At 40.4% G+C, this 15,224-nt stretch overlaps 1 protein-coding gene across 1 annotated transcript; it reads right to left on the bottom strand.

Annotated features, from left to right (window-relative positions):
* Positions 1-191: 191 nt before the first annotated feature.
* On the bottom strand, positions 192-14,703 carry si:dkey-260j18.2 (uncharacterized protein LOC325231 homolog). The gene is given in 6 exon segments (XM_059330483.1): positions 192-3,566; positions 3,568-4,714; positions 5,428-5,655; positions 7,974-8,052; positions 10,188-10,341; positions 14,253-14,703. Coding segments are annotated over 5 exon segments (1,959 nt in total). The 5' UTR covers positions 14,253-14,703; the 3' UTR covers positions 192-3,215.
* Between the last annotated feature and the right edge of the window lie 521 nt (positions 14,704-15,224).

Raw genomic sequence — 15,224 nt, forward strand, 5'->3', positions numbered from 1 at the left:
ATTTCATAAATCTCCCAATTGTTTCTCATAGATTTGCAACTTTTAATCCCATAAATTTGCCCCCTCCCCCAGGTCCACATTTATTTATATTTCCATATTTGGCCCTAATACGCCATAGTAGAAAAGACTTTCAAACCTCATTCTGCAACAACAAAAACAATAACTAAAAAAAATCACCAGTGAAAAAGTAGTAAGCAAATAGTCCTTTAATCATTTGATAGCACTGCTTTCATCAAAACATCCATTTGCCTTTCAGTTCACAAACTTGATTAGATTGTACACATGAGGGCAGCTTCTCTCCTCTGAGTGGACACACAGTAGAGGGTGTGTGCTAAGAGCAGATTTACGCCTCGGCAGGAAAACATGCACACATCACCTTCCACAGGTCACACCAGCTGTAAGCACATGAAGGGAAGAACTCATTGGACATTTTCAAGGTGAAAATTCAGAGCGTGAAATGAAAAAAAAGATAATGTGACGTGAATTAATTTTTCTCAAAGCACAAACTGAAGCTAACATCTCTTTACCAACCAAAACGACTGAAACAAAGAATGATATGGGCTGTGTGTCTGACTAGTGAACATACTACTGATAATAATAATAAATAAAGAGAAGACTAGAAATCACAAGCTGCTGGCTGAGAGATCATCAAACATCTGCTGCTCGCTGGGAAATTAGGGAAGTTCCAGCGTCCTGTTCCTCAGGGAGCTGCTGCAACACTTTGGAAACTTCTACATGGGAGTGTCTGAAATTATCAGATGTACTTTTGTATTGCTTAGTTGCCTCATTCAGGCAAACCTGACCACAATCTAATTAGAATCGTTGTATTCTTTTAATATGAATCTAAGGCCAATGGTCTGGTTTCTCTCTTTCTCACCAAAATAAAATGCCTTTTAACAGGTATGAGTTCCTTTGATGGTTCAGTTAACTAAAATAAATCCACGTTGCAGGTCCAGGATACTGTGCAGAGTCACACTTTGACTTATACAAGTTGTAAGATTTGAAAAAGAAATCTATTTTGCCATTACAGACACACATCCTGCACCTCCTGGTCTGGAGGAGCCTGGTTAGTTCAGGGCTGATTTAAAACAGATTTTCAATCAATGACTCTTGGATTGGTAAGAAATGTCAAAATCAACACCAGCATCAACATGTTTCATCACAGTATCGTTAGATTATTCAGTGAACTGCTCAGAAACATGTTGAAGTGTGCAGTATGTCTTTATTTGTTGTTTAAAGCCTATTATTATTATCTAAACTGTACCACTGTTAACCAGTCTAAAGTTATGCCTGATAACGTTTATCGGCCCGCTGTGTTGAAACTTACATTTTTAAGATAATTATTTCTGGGTGAATTAATTCCAAAATAGTTCCCTGCTACATTTCAGCATTTTAATTTAATCTGACATTAAGCCTTATATTTCATGAATTAACATGAGCCCATAATGGCAAAAAATACAAAAACACCTGTATATTTTCTGGGCCTGTTTGGTAGTTTTGCAATCAAAGAGCTGGCTGAAATGTCTTTCATGGAAATAAATAAATAAGAGAAGAAAAAACAGAAGAGATCAAAGAATACATGGTAGCTTACAGCAAAACAATGTGCTTATATTTGTGGGCAAACTTATTGACCTTTAATAAAAATGATCATTTGAGAATGAAGTTACTTTAAATCCCTCAGTCCTTCCAGATCTCAACACATCTTATAGTGCCATCCTGCAGGACTCATCAGTCTGATCAAAAGTTACAAACAACAACAAAAACAACTTAAAAATACATTTCAATAAATTAGGTGCAGTGCTAATGTGTTCAGATAATAATAACCTCCATGCCTCACACATTCATGAGTCCTGGCTGGAGCAATTCCTACTAATTATCATTTGAACAAGGCTGCTGAGTCAAGTAGAGACACCTGTTCACCTGGCTTCAAGGTGTAGAAAGGTTCACTAGTCTAGACACAAGGACGATGCAGAGCACCTTCTATCAAATCCTTCTAACAGTAGACTTTCTATTCTTAAAGCACACATTGTCATATATATCATTATGGAAGATGGTACTCTATCATCTTTATTTTTTGCATATTTTCCAGCCTCGTCTGCACATTTCTACCATCGCTATGTTCCACTTGTTAGAGGCAGGACCTTTAGAAGATCATTAACAGCTGGGCAAGGCAGTTTTATTCAGGCATTATTAGGCAAAAAATGCCATAATAACCCTTTCAGCATATTGTAATTCAAGTCGTCTGAGAGAAAATTAGACTTCTAGCCTGTGATGGGAGGCTTCGACCAATCAGCACTCCTTCAGAGTGAGAGGGCGTTCCTATTGGCTGTTCCACAAATGTGCATGCTCGTCACTTTAGATGATTCAATGGTGGGAAAATCCAGCAGATAAGTTGCTGTTCCAGCAATGGCCAGAAGAAAACCAAGAAGATAAATAATATTGATTAGAAATATTGAAAAAGATAAATATTGACAAAGCCTTTCAGACATGGAGAGAAAATATTTCTAATAGTTTAGCATTCTGCTAACTGCAGCTAAAGACAAATTGATGAACTGACAGTAAGTCATATATATTATCTCCTAAATGGTTCATGAGTTTGAAAATTAAAGTTTCAGTTTCAGATTTATAATTCATATAATAGTGATGTGCGAGTCATGAGTGTGTCTGTGGTAAAAATGTGCAACACGTTTTTTATTTTAGTTTGAGTTGCTTAGTGTCGAAGGCGTCAGACGTTAGTTAGAGTTTTGGCATCAGAGTGGAACACAGCGTGGTCAGACATGTGCCAGGATCCTTGTGTCTAAACTAAATGCTGCTAGAAAATTCACAGCATTGAAATGGTTTTTCCAAACAGCCTTAAAAAATTACACCAGCAAAAAGCTGAAAATAATATTACACTTCAAGAAAACGATTAGAAAGGCCCGTTCTCTCTCAAAGGACTTTTCTGTTCTGACAAATAGTGAACTAGGTTACATTCAGGTGCTCGTTGCCTGACTTTAACCAGATTCTGGCTCTCTGCCTGTACATTTCACCATCCATAGACATGAATCCATCACATATGTCCATTATGGGCCCATTAGAGGCTCTGGGCTGCAGTCAGACTGTAGAAAAACGGTCTCTTCCTTGTGACTTCCTCTAAATAGCAACATTTCATGAGGTCAAGGAGAACCAATCATCTCAGCCCGGAGCTCCTCTCTGTGTCTCGTGTTCTTCTGGTTCTAGTCGGCGGCCTTCTTGCAGTTTTCTTTGGCTAGTCTCAGTCTGGACAGGATGTGTTTCTTAGGGAACTTTAAGGTGGTGCACCCGAACTGGCTGACCCCTCCCGTGTCTCCGGGGAGTTTCTCTCGTCTCTGGACCCAGCTCCTCCAGCCGGGCTTCCAGCAGTACACGCTGTCGTAGAACCGGGACCCGTTCTCGCCCCCCAGCACGTAAATCCTGCGTTTCCACCTGGCCACGCCCCCGGCCGCAATCCGCCGCGGCAGCCCGGGAAACACCACGGGGCTGGGGGCGCGGTCGCTCCCACCGCCGGCGCCCCCTCGCTGCTCCGCCGTGACCATCACCCCCCCCCCCGGTGACCTCCCGCTCCACGCCAGAGCCCCTCCCCTCTCTGAAGAACAGCACGCGCCCAGTGGCGTCTAGCGTCTCCAGGTTAGTGTAGTTCCCATCCAGGAACTTGGTGGTGTCCCTCATGTAGCCCCCGATGGCGCACACGCCTCCTCGCACCGCGACTCCTCCGGCCAGACAGGTGGCGCCGGAGTCCAGCGCCACGCGGGTCCAGCAGTCCGTCAGGGTGTGATAGATCAGGACCCCCGAGTGGACCACGGCTCGGTTCTGTTCCAGTGTCGTTCCTCCCAGAAGGTAAAGCCGTCCCCGTAACGCCGCGCAGGCGAAGGCGCGCAGCGGGAGCGGTAGCCGCGGCCCCGGGGCCCACTGCAGCGTGCTCAGCTCCAGGGTCTCGCTGGAGTCCAGCAGGGCGGAGCGGTTACTGCCCCCCAAGGCAAAGATGGACTCTCCACAGCCCAGCAGACCCAGCATGGCCCGCGGCTGCACCATGGAGGGCCGCTCTATCCAGCGGTCCAGCACGGCGTCGTACTCGTGCACGGCTGCAGACACGGAGCCGGTCCTCAGGATGCCCCCCGCCACAAACAGCCGGTCCCCCACCGCCGTGCAGCCGGGACTCACCAGGGACCCCAGAGCTGCTAGCTTCTCCCACTTCCCTGTCCGAGGGTCAAAGCAGTCCACCGTGTAGTCTCTGGCAGCTAGATTCTCGTCTTCCCGCGGCGTCAGGTCCACGCAGACGATCTTCTTCTCGAACATGCCTTCCCGTGGTCTCAGGGGTCCACCCAGACCCTCTCCGGCTGCCGCGGGGCCCAGCTCCTGGCACAGTCTCCGGCTCTCCTCCTGGGACAGCAGGCCGGGCCGCAGGTGGTGCAGCAGCGCCGGCATGTGGGCGTAGCGGTCTAAAGGTTGGTGCTCCGCCCAGCGGCGTGCAGCGTCGTAGACCTCCGCCTCGGAGTCCACGCCCAGCCGGTCCGAGCTCAGCAGGCTGCCCAAGGTGCCGTGGTCCAGCAGCAGGAAGTCTTTCTGCCGGGCCACCCGGGGGAAGTGCTGCGCTACCAGCCGCAGAGACGCTCGCAGCAGCAGCTGGTCGTGGTGGGAGCGAGCCAGAGAGTACATGCCCAGACAGTTATCCACCGACAGGTGCTCAAACAGAAACCTGAGAGGAAGAACAGACAGAGAGGAAATGAGTCAAGAGGGTTTATATCAGACAACAGAAACTGGTTTGTAAAATGTAATGAATAATAGAGGTGGGGGGAAAATCTATACAGAAGAGTATCGCGATATTTTGCGTGGCAATATTATATTGTTCATTGGCCGCCAAGTATCGATATTTAGCGTTCCAGGGGTCAGCAGTATTTTCTTGCTTTTTGGAATATCCTGGAGATCTGGTATCCTCTGAAACTAGAAGATCTAAGGAATCTACAGGCACCATGTGTGTCAGGAAGTTGTTGAAATAACGCTGCAAAGTTCAGCTTTTTTTTAATGTTTCATTCATAAAAACTGAGAGCAGTGAAGCTTGTTGTTTTAAAAGTTTGATAAAATGCTGCAGTTGTTGTCGTCCAACATGTTTGATATCAGTTCAGTTCAGTTTGACTGAATACTTTGTTGGTCAGTCTGTGGGTTTGACTCTCATTGTGGAGAAATAAAAAGACTGAAGTGAGATGAATAGACTGAGAAGTTTCTCTTATTTGACAAAACAATTCTTGATTAAATGTAATTTTGTGGACACAGAATGCAGTTAAACCATGTCGCAAAATGCTTTAAATCGCAATAATATCATATCGTATCAAGTATTGTAATAAAGTCCTAACATGGGGCCGATCTCTAATGAATCAGGCTTTAAACCTGATCCCTTCCCTACAGGTTTACCTGGAGCACAGGTCCTGAAGGGGCATGACCTGGAGCCGGTTGGCGGCCACGAACAGATCCTCGGCCGTGTCCAGAGAAAGCCCCGCCTCGCCGGTGTAAACAAACTGGATGACCGTCTCCATGACGGACGGCGTCACTTCCTCCAGGCGGATCTCCGTGAGGCGGGACTCCACCAGCGGGCTGGTGAACATGGCCCGGAAGTACGGGCTCACGGCTGCTAGGAGCACTCTGAGGGGAGAGAGGGGGTTTAAAATCACAAGCACAAGACTTTTATACATTTTACAATGCTTCATGTTTTCATACTCAGCTCACTGTCAAAACAGTGTTTCACCTCTTTAACCCTTTTATGAACAACATATGAACCCCTTCTAATGCACAACATGGTCAAAAATGACCCGCATTCATTCCCTTCATGTTATTTAATGCTGCTGTGTGTTTCTGTGCTCTGTCTTTTGATATCAACTTTTTTTGTGATTGAATATTTCAATTATTCTTTAAATATCTTGTTTTTGATAACAACAGATCATTATTTCCATTTTGCCTCTCATACTTTATGAAGAAAAAAAGGTTTTGTATTATTACATAGCTAACTATTTAGCTAAGTAGCTTGCTAAGCTAACTAATTAGCCAAGAAGTTAGCTAAGTAGTTAGCTTAGCAAGCTACTTAGCCAAGAGGTTAGCTAAGTAGTTAGCTTAGCAAGCTACTTAGCCAAGAAGTTAGTTAAGTAGTTAGCTTAGTAAGCTACTTAGCCAAGAAGTTAGCTAAGTAGTTAGCTTAGCAAGCAACTTAGCCAAGAAGTTAGCTAAGTAGTTAGCTTAGCAAGCTACTTAGCCAAGAAGTTAGCTAAGTAGTTAGCTTAGCAAGCTACTTAGCCAAGAAGTTAGCTTAGCAAGCTACTTAGCCAAGAAGTTAGCTAAGTAGTTAGCTTAGCAAGCTACTTAGCCAAGAAGTTAGCTAAGTAGTTAGCTTAGCAAGCTACTTAGCCAAGAAGTTAGCTAAGTAGTTAGCTTAGCAAGCTACTAAGCTAAAAAATGGATATGGGTAATTTTTGACCCATGTTGTGCATTCGAAGAGTAGTGACAAAAAAAAAGGGATTTTATTAAAAAATGAATGAAGGAAAACATAAAATTAGGATGTATGATGATCAAAAACAAACTAATTGAGGAAAACCTGGAATACTGAATGATGAAAATAATTTATTGCAAAGATATTGAACATAAAAACTCGGGGTCGGGTCACTTTAGACCATGTTGTGCATCAAAGGGTTAATATATAACTTGTGAATATCTGACAGCTGCTAGGAATAACAGACCATTGCCTTTTTATATCCTAAATTTTTAAAATATTTTGTGTCAAATGATTGATTTCTTTAGTAAGTAGCCATGTAATATGTGGGCCACCAAAGCAAAATAAACCCAAGAAAGTGAATCAATGATGACTCTGATGAATGATTTAAAGCCTCCTTCCAGTGCATTTTGACTTTTTTATATTTCAAATTGTACTGAGTCATTTCCTGCCAATGTTGAGAAAGAATGTTAACCATTTCACAGGAAATAATACTGGCTGGAGGGAGCTGTGAGTCCACAAAGATAGTATTCCATTTATCAAGAAGAAACAAATATCTGGTGGTTATACTTCAAACTTTCCTTAGTTGTATGTAATAGTAAATAGAATCCTGGTGGTAAGGCAGGAGGGGAACAATGATTACCATTGTCTAAATAAAACAGAATGTGATCATTTTATAATCCTTTGTGACATTTACACTACTGGTCAAAAGTTTTAGAACACACCAACTTTTCCAGAATTTAATTGAAAATGATGCAGTTTAATGTCTCAGTGTACTCTGAAATGAATGCACATTTGCAACATTTAAAATTCTTTATTGAGCATGATAGTGTTTTGAAAGTAAAAAAAAGATTCAAAATCACATTTTATGTTGGACTAAAGGACCAAAAAAAGACACAAAATGACCAAAAAAAGACACAAAATGACAAAAAAAGACACAAAATGACCACAAAAAGACACAAAATGACCAAAAAAAGACACAAAATGACCAAAAAAAGACACAAAATGACTTACAAAGACATGAAAAGAATTCAAAAATGGACAAAATAGCCCAAGACTCCATAGAGTTAAGTTGTTAACCCATTTCTTGTTCCCTGAAAAAGGCCTACTTGTATAATTCTGAAATGTACATTATTTTCCAGTTTTGGTTAAGCTTACCTTTTTTTATTTACCTCTGGCAGTTCACCACTTACCTTTGGACCCTTTCAAGCTGTTCATTTGACTTGAACTGCTTGAATTTCAATAAAAAACTGGAAAGATTGGGGTGTTCTAAAACTTTTGACCGGTAGTGTAATAAAAACTGAAAACTTTACAAAAAATATATTGAATTTTAACTGATAAACCTGGAAACGCACACATTTGATGCATTCTGTTTGAACGACTAGACCTTGTAATAAATGGATGTTTTTATATATATATATATATATATATATATATATATATATATATATATATATATACATATATATAGCGGTCATACCTGTGACACATGAACTTCTTTCCCTCGACCAGCAGAGTGACATCACACAGCTGCTGAGCATCCAGGAGCTGCTTCAGTCCTAAAGCACGAAACAAAAATATGAGGAACAGAGAGGAGGACGAGGGAGAGTTAGACAGAGCAGAAGGGAAAAGTATCGATACTCAAAAAAGTATCGATACTAAATAATACTAAAAAGATACAATACTCACTTTCAAAACTATCGAGTATCTGAAGCTTGTTATCATAGTTGCAGTTTCTTTTTGCACAACTGTTTTTATTATAAATATTTAACCTGTGGTTCTGTTCATTTTAACATGTTGCATTTTTCTTGTTAATAAAAATATTTCTGTTAAATTTTGGGGTCTTTTTTTTATTTATTTTTTTTTAAATTAATTTAGACAAAACACAACCCAAATCACCAATGAACAAACAGAGAGAAAAACAAAAAACAAAACAAAAAACACAACAACAAAATCACAAAACCAACCCAAATAAATAAATAAAACCACAATAATAAACAAGAACCTTAACACATCAAAACTAAACAAGACACAAACAGTCATCAAACATAATTACCACATAAAACATACAGTATATCAGTAAACTTGATATCCTAAGAGAAAATAAAAAAGGGTTAAGTTAATTTTAATAATTTTGGGGTCTTTGTTTTTATCCTGGTGGTATCAAAAATGGTATCGAGTATCAAATATTTTCCTGAGTATCGGTATCGAGTTGAACATTTTAGTATGGTGACAACCCTAGAGCAGGTACATAGAGGGAGAATGTTAAAGATATGATGACATAAATCATTAAAAAGAAAAAAATGCTAATAGAATTTCTGAAATGGAATTTTTATATGCAAAACACATTTGCAAGTGGCCACAAGTGTCATGAGTCCACTTGCTATACTTATTATTTGCATTTTTACAGCCTCTCCTGTCCTCTCCTCTCTGCTCTGTGTAAACAGCCTCTCCTGTCCTCTCCTCTCTGCTCTGTGTAAACAGCCTCTCCTGTCCTCTCCCCTCAGCTCTGTGTAAACAGCCTCTCCTGTCCTCTCCTCTCAGCTCTGTGTAAACAGCCTCTCCTGTCCTCTCCCCTCAGCTCTGTGTAAACAGCCTCTCCTGTCCTCTCCTCTCAGCTCTGTGTAAACAGCCTCTCCTGTCCTCTCCTCTCTGCTCTGTGTAAACAGCCTCTCCTGTCCTCTCCCCTCAGCTCTGTGTAAACAGCCTCTCCTGTCCTCTCCTCTCAGCTCTGTGTAAACAGCCTCTCCTGTCCTCTCCTCTCTGCTCTGTGTAAACAGCCTCTCCTGTCCTCTCCTCTCAGCTCTGTGTAAACAGATTTCCAGTGAATATTTGTCACGTGACTGTCTCAGCAGAATCAATCATGACATCACAGTGTCTCTGAGGATCAGAATTTAATGTTTTTAACAGGATCTGGTTATTCCAAATGGTTTATTTTTGGCAGAAATATCAAAAATTTTTTTGGATGACGTGTCAAACTTAACCTCACCAACACTGCCTGGTTTCTAACGTCTCATGGTTTCTAATGTCTCATGGTTTCTAATGTCTCATGGTTTCTAATGTCTCATGGTTTCTAACGTCTCATGGTTTCTAACGTCTCATGGTTTCTAATGTCTCATGGTTTCTAATGTCTCATGGTTTCTAACGTCTCATGGTTTCTAACGTCTCATGGTTTCTAATGTCTCATGGTTTCTAATGTCTCATGGTTTCTAATGTCTCATGGTTTCTAACGTCTCATGGTTTCTAATGTCTCATGGTTTCTAATGTCTCATGGTTTCTAACGTCTCATGGTTTCTAATGTCTCATGGTTTCTAATGTCTCATGGTTTCTAATGTCTCATGGTTTCTAACGTCTCATGGTTTCTAATGTCTCATGGTTTCTAACGTCTCATGGTTTCTAATGTCTCATGGTTTCTAATGTCTCATGGTTTCTAGTGTCTCATGGTTTCTAACGTCTCATGGTTTCTAGTGTCTCATGGTTTCTAATGTCTCATGGTTTCTAATGTCTCATGGTTTCTAATGTCTCATGGTTTCTAATGTCTCATGGTTTCTAATGTCTCATGGTTTCTAATGTCTCATGGTTTCTAACGTCTCATGGTTTCTAATGTCTCATGGTTTCTAATGTCTCATGGTTTCTAGTGTCTCATGGTTTCTAATGTCTCATGGTTTCCTGTCCTGCTGTCATGATGTCTCACCATGTGTGATGTAGTCTCCCAGCGGGGTGGTGCTGTCATCAGGGAAGTCCTCCTCCTCCGAGTCGCTGTCCGACAGAGGTTCTCCTCCGCCCCCGTCCCCGTCCTGCCACGGCTGGGGACGCCAGGTCACTGTGCCCCCCCGCACAGCGTTCATCTAGGACCAGATATATAAAGTACTGTTATATCAAATTAGAATAATTAGAAGAAGACAGATTGCCAATGTGTTTTTCTTCCCTGTAGCTCTGAGTGTTGGTCTCACAGACACACCTGAGCTTTAGCCTTGTCCCAATATGTGATCTGGTTTATTTCCAGCAATTTCATTTTGTCTGCTTCTGAATATTATTTCTTAGTTTCTTTTGTTCAGACAAGGTAGGTAGGAGAACAAAAGAAACGAAGAAATAATAAGTGATCTTGTTTAGGCTAGATACGCGCCTGTTACAACAACACACACACACACACACACACACACACACACACACACACACACACACAGTGTATCACAACATTCAAAGAGACTTGAGCAGCTGTTGGTCTGTCCAGGTCATATGTAACTGGCCAGAAGGATTATTTGGTTTGCTTGATGGTCCAACTTCTATAGATGAATGAAAATGTAAATTATTAGAAATGGGGCTTATTGTGACTGGGATCCTGTCAGTCTGAGTCCAGTGCTGTAGAACTTGACCTGTGACCTACTAAAAGCTGCATTGAACCAGTCTGTTTCTCTGTTGTGAACCAGAGAGACCTTTACAGTAGCACAATGGTGGAGCTACAGTATTTATACACAAACACTCAGTGTAATGCCAAGAAATTATTCAAAGAAAAGCCTTTAACCTTTATGCATGAAAGGCCTGTCTGTAGGCCTTCGTAGATCTAGATAACCTAGATAAAGTTCATAACACAGCTTCATTTGAAGAAATGATTGTTTGCTACAGATTTACCCCTCTCGCTTGTTGCAGTATTTACCAGAAGTCTTTATGAATATAATAAACAGCAAACAGAGCAGCCTGTTGTTGTGGCCAGGAGCATTAATGAACGGGCCTCCACCACTGGCCTCTAAAGATTGAGAATAATTCTGTCGGCTGATGAAGACGATGGTTGATGGTGCGACTTCTCCTCCTGCCGTATCGGATGTAACGGATGCAATTGTGAGTGTGTGAGTCTATGTTGGCTGGTTTACAAAAGTGAAATGCACATAGTTAATGGTATATATTGGTACAGGGCCGAAGATGACCTTGTATCGATTTCTTTTTAATTTGAATATACTTTTATATTTTTTACATTTCTGATCTTCTGCTTAGCTACGAACCAGCCAGAACTCTCAGATCACCAGGGACGATCTGCTCCGTGTTCAGAGTCACTAAACATGGCGTTCAGGTTTAACGCTCCACATATCTGGAACAAACGCCCAGAAAACTGCAGTTTAGAGCTTTAGCTTAGCTTTAGCTTAGCTTCTTCCTGCAAGGGCAAAGCCACATGTGCTGGAAGGATTGAGGGACTCCACTCGTTTAGCTATACGAGTAGAGAATTTGATATTTAAAAAAATGTATTTATCAGCTCGCATTCAAATTTAAAAATGTATATTTGAATGTACTTCTATATTTTGTCCTAAATATTTTATCTACTCAATTTTTGTCTTAAATTTTTATATTTGAATGTCATTTTATATGTCTCCTTTAAATGCTTTTAATGTTTTGTGTAAAGCTATTTGAAAGGTGCTATACAAATAAACTTGCCTTGCCTTTATAGGCAAAATATAGTGTCAACCACTGAGAGATGGGGGCTCATAAAGTCCTGTAGCCTCCAGAGATGTTAATGCCCCCCTGTCTGCAGGCCTTCGTAGATAGCACCTAGACACAGTTCATAACACAGCTTCATTTTAAGAAAATATTGTTTGCTACAGATTTACCCCTCTCCCTTGTTGCAGTATTTACCAGAAGTCTCTATGAATGTAATAGACAGCAAACACAGACTCCTGTTCCTCTTTATCCTCCCTCCCTCTCCCCTTCAACCTCTCTCTACTCTATTCTACTCTAATGACATCTACTGCTGTCTGTCTGTCTGGAGATGGATCCTCCTCTGTCTCTCCCTGAGGTTTCTTCTTCTTTTTCCCCTTTTAAAATGTTTTTTTGAGGAGTTTTTCCCTGGCTGATGTGAGGCTCTAAGGACAGAGGGAGTCGTATCATGTACAGTCTGTAAAGCCCTTTGAGGCAAATCTGTGATTTGTTATTTTGGGCTATGTAAATAAAATTGACTTGACTTGAGAGCAGCCTGTTGTTGTTGTTGTTGTTGTTGTTGTAGTAGCATGAGTTAGCCGCTGTTATGTCCTTACTGGAACCAGCTCCCCACAGACATCAGGACCTCAGACAGCCTGGACATCTTCCACCGCAGGCTGAAGACCTATCTCTTCAACAATACCTCGGTTAAGTCATAGTCACCTAACATATATATATATATGCACTTTATGTGTTCTTATGCACACTGTTCATTGCACCTTATTTGTTTCATAGCACCAACTTTTTTATACTGTATATTCATATTTATTCTGCACTGGAATTCTATTCTACTCCTTAATACATACTCCTTCTTTAGACAATTAATTTTTACATTACATTTTATTGTATTTTATTGTATCTTTATATTTTTTTGCTTGAAGTATGCCTAGATTGTTCTTTTTATTTAATTGTGTTGTTATTGTGTATGTGTGTAATGCTGCTGCTACACTGTCATTTCCCAGTTTGGGATAAATAATATAATCTATCTATCTATGTGACGAATCTGCTAAATGAGGCAGAAAACAGCTGCACACACCAGTACGGGAACCAGTTAGAGTTGGAACCAGTAAGGACATTAAACCGGTAATATATAGCTAATATATAGCATGATGTCACCAGTAAATTAGTGAATCTAGTGAGTGAGTAGTGAATTAACATATTTACTGTATGAAAGTGAGAATTAATGTAATAGATATGAATGTAATAACTTATTCTGAATGATTTCTGATGACGTATAATAATGTCTACAATGTTTAATTGTTTAGTGATTTTTGTTTTGTCTTGTGGACCCCAGGAAGACTAGCTCCTCCCACTGTTGGTGACAGCTAATGGGGATCTTTTTAACAATAAACAATAACAATAACCTGTATTTTAGTCCAATCTTTTAACATAATACATTTCAGAATTATACAAGTAGGCTTTTTTCATGTCTTTGTAAGTCATTTTGTGTCTTTTTTTGGTAATTGTGTGTCTATTTTGTGTCTTTTTTTAGTCCTTTAGTCCAACATAAAATGTGATTTTGAATCTTTTTTTTACTACACTGCCTTTTTCATGTCTTTGGAAGTCATTTTCTGTCTCTTTTGGTAATTTTGTGTCTTTTTTTAGTCATTTTGTGTCTATTTTGTCATTTTGTGTCTTTTTTTAGTCCTTTAGTCTTGTCTTTAGTTTTGTCTTGTGGACCCCAGGAAGACTAGCTCCTCCCACTGTTGGTGACAGCTAATGGGGATCTTTTTAACAATAAACAATAACAATAAACAATAACAATAAACAACATATAGCTGCTGCTACACTGTCATTTCCCAGCTTGGGATAAATAATATAATCTATCTATCTATGTGACAAGTCTGCTAAATGAGGCAGAAAACAGCTGCACACACCAGTACCAGTGGGAACCAGTTAGAGTTGGAACCAGTAAGGACATTAAACCAGTAACATATAGCTGACCATGATGGTATGTAAGTCATTTTGTGTCTTTTTTTGGTAATTGTGTGTCTATTTTGTCATTTTGTGTCTTTTTTTAGTCCTTTAGTCCAACATAAAATGTGATTTTGAATCTTTTTTTTACTACACTGCCTTTTTCATGTCTTTTTTGGTAATTTTGTGTCTTTTTTTTAGTCATTTTGTGTCTATTTTGTCATTTTCTGTCTATTTTTAGTCCTTTAGTCTTGTCTTTAGTTGTGTCTTGTGGACCCCAGGAAGACTAGCTCCTCCCACTTCAGGTGACAGCTAATGGGGATCTTTTTAACAATAAACAATAACAATAAACAATAACAATAAACAACACATATCTCACCTTTGCTCTTCTCCTGGTTTCCACCGTGAAGCCTGGTGGTCTCACCTCCAGCAGGAATCGGTGAGGCAGTCCGGGGGAGGCCGACTGGATCAGGGTACCCGGGGATCACCAGAGGCTCCGGGGGGCTCCTGCTGCTCTCATCGGGGGCGTCTGGACCCGGTCTGGACTAGAGGCTGGTCCTGGTCCCGGCCTGTGGAGGAGAGGAGCCCAACATCCCTCCGTTATAACGGACTAGCTTACAAAGGAGCAATTATCCCGCTGAGGAGAGGACCCAGACCTCAGTCCACCATGGTCTAGTGGTCTCAGGTCCAGCTGGGCGGAGGGGCACTAGACAGAAATGTAGTTTTTAGAGCCTGCGGGACAGAAAGGGGGACTGAGTTCAGGTCCAGTCGGCCGCACTTGTCACGTCTGAACCGGATTACCGCAACGCTAAACTTCCGCTCCTCTGATTGGCTGACCTTTGGCTCGTGACGACGGTTGGGAGCCGAGTCGGTTTAAAAAATTAAAATTAAAATAAAAAAATATTTAAAATCATGTGAGAACCACTGCGTAAAAGAACAGCTATTTAAATAATATTTAAAAACAGCACATTTATTTTATTTCTAATTAATTTCCGAAATACTCATTTCCGCATTCATGCTGCGTTCACGGACAGTTCGACCAGTTAACAGCCGTAAATATTGCTCCCTTAAAGCAATTAAAATAATAATAAAAAAAGACAACAAAGCCAATAAATGTGATTATATTATTATTATTATTATTATTATTATTATTATTATATATTGCTCTGTCATTTAATGTTGTATTCTTTTTTTTTATGGATTTGATTGTTTTTTTTAAATCAAAAAATCTAATAGAAATTTATAATAAATAAATAGAATTCTCCGTTGTTCCATGGGCAATTAAAATAATTTTTTTTTAAAAAGACAACAAAGCCAATAAATGTGATTATATTATTATTATTATTATTAT

The sequence above is a fragment of the Centropristis striata genome, chromosome 4, assembly GCF_030273125.1.
Source record: "Centropristis striata isolate RG_2023a ecotype Rhode Island chromosome 4, C.striata_1.0, whole genome shotgun sequence".
NCBI classification, from domain to species: Eukaryota; Metazoa; Chordata; class Actinopteri; order Perciformes; family Serranidae; genus Centropristis; species Centropristis striata.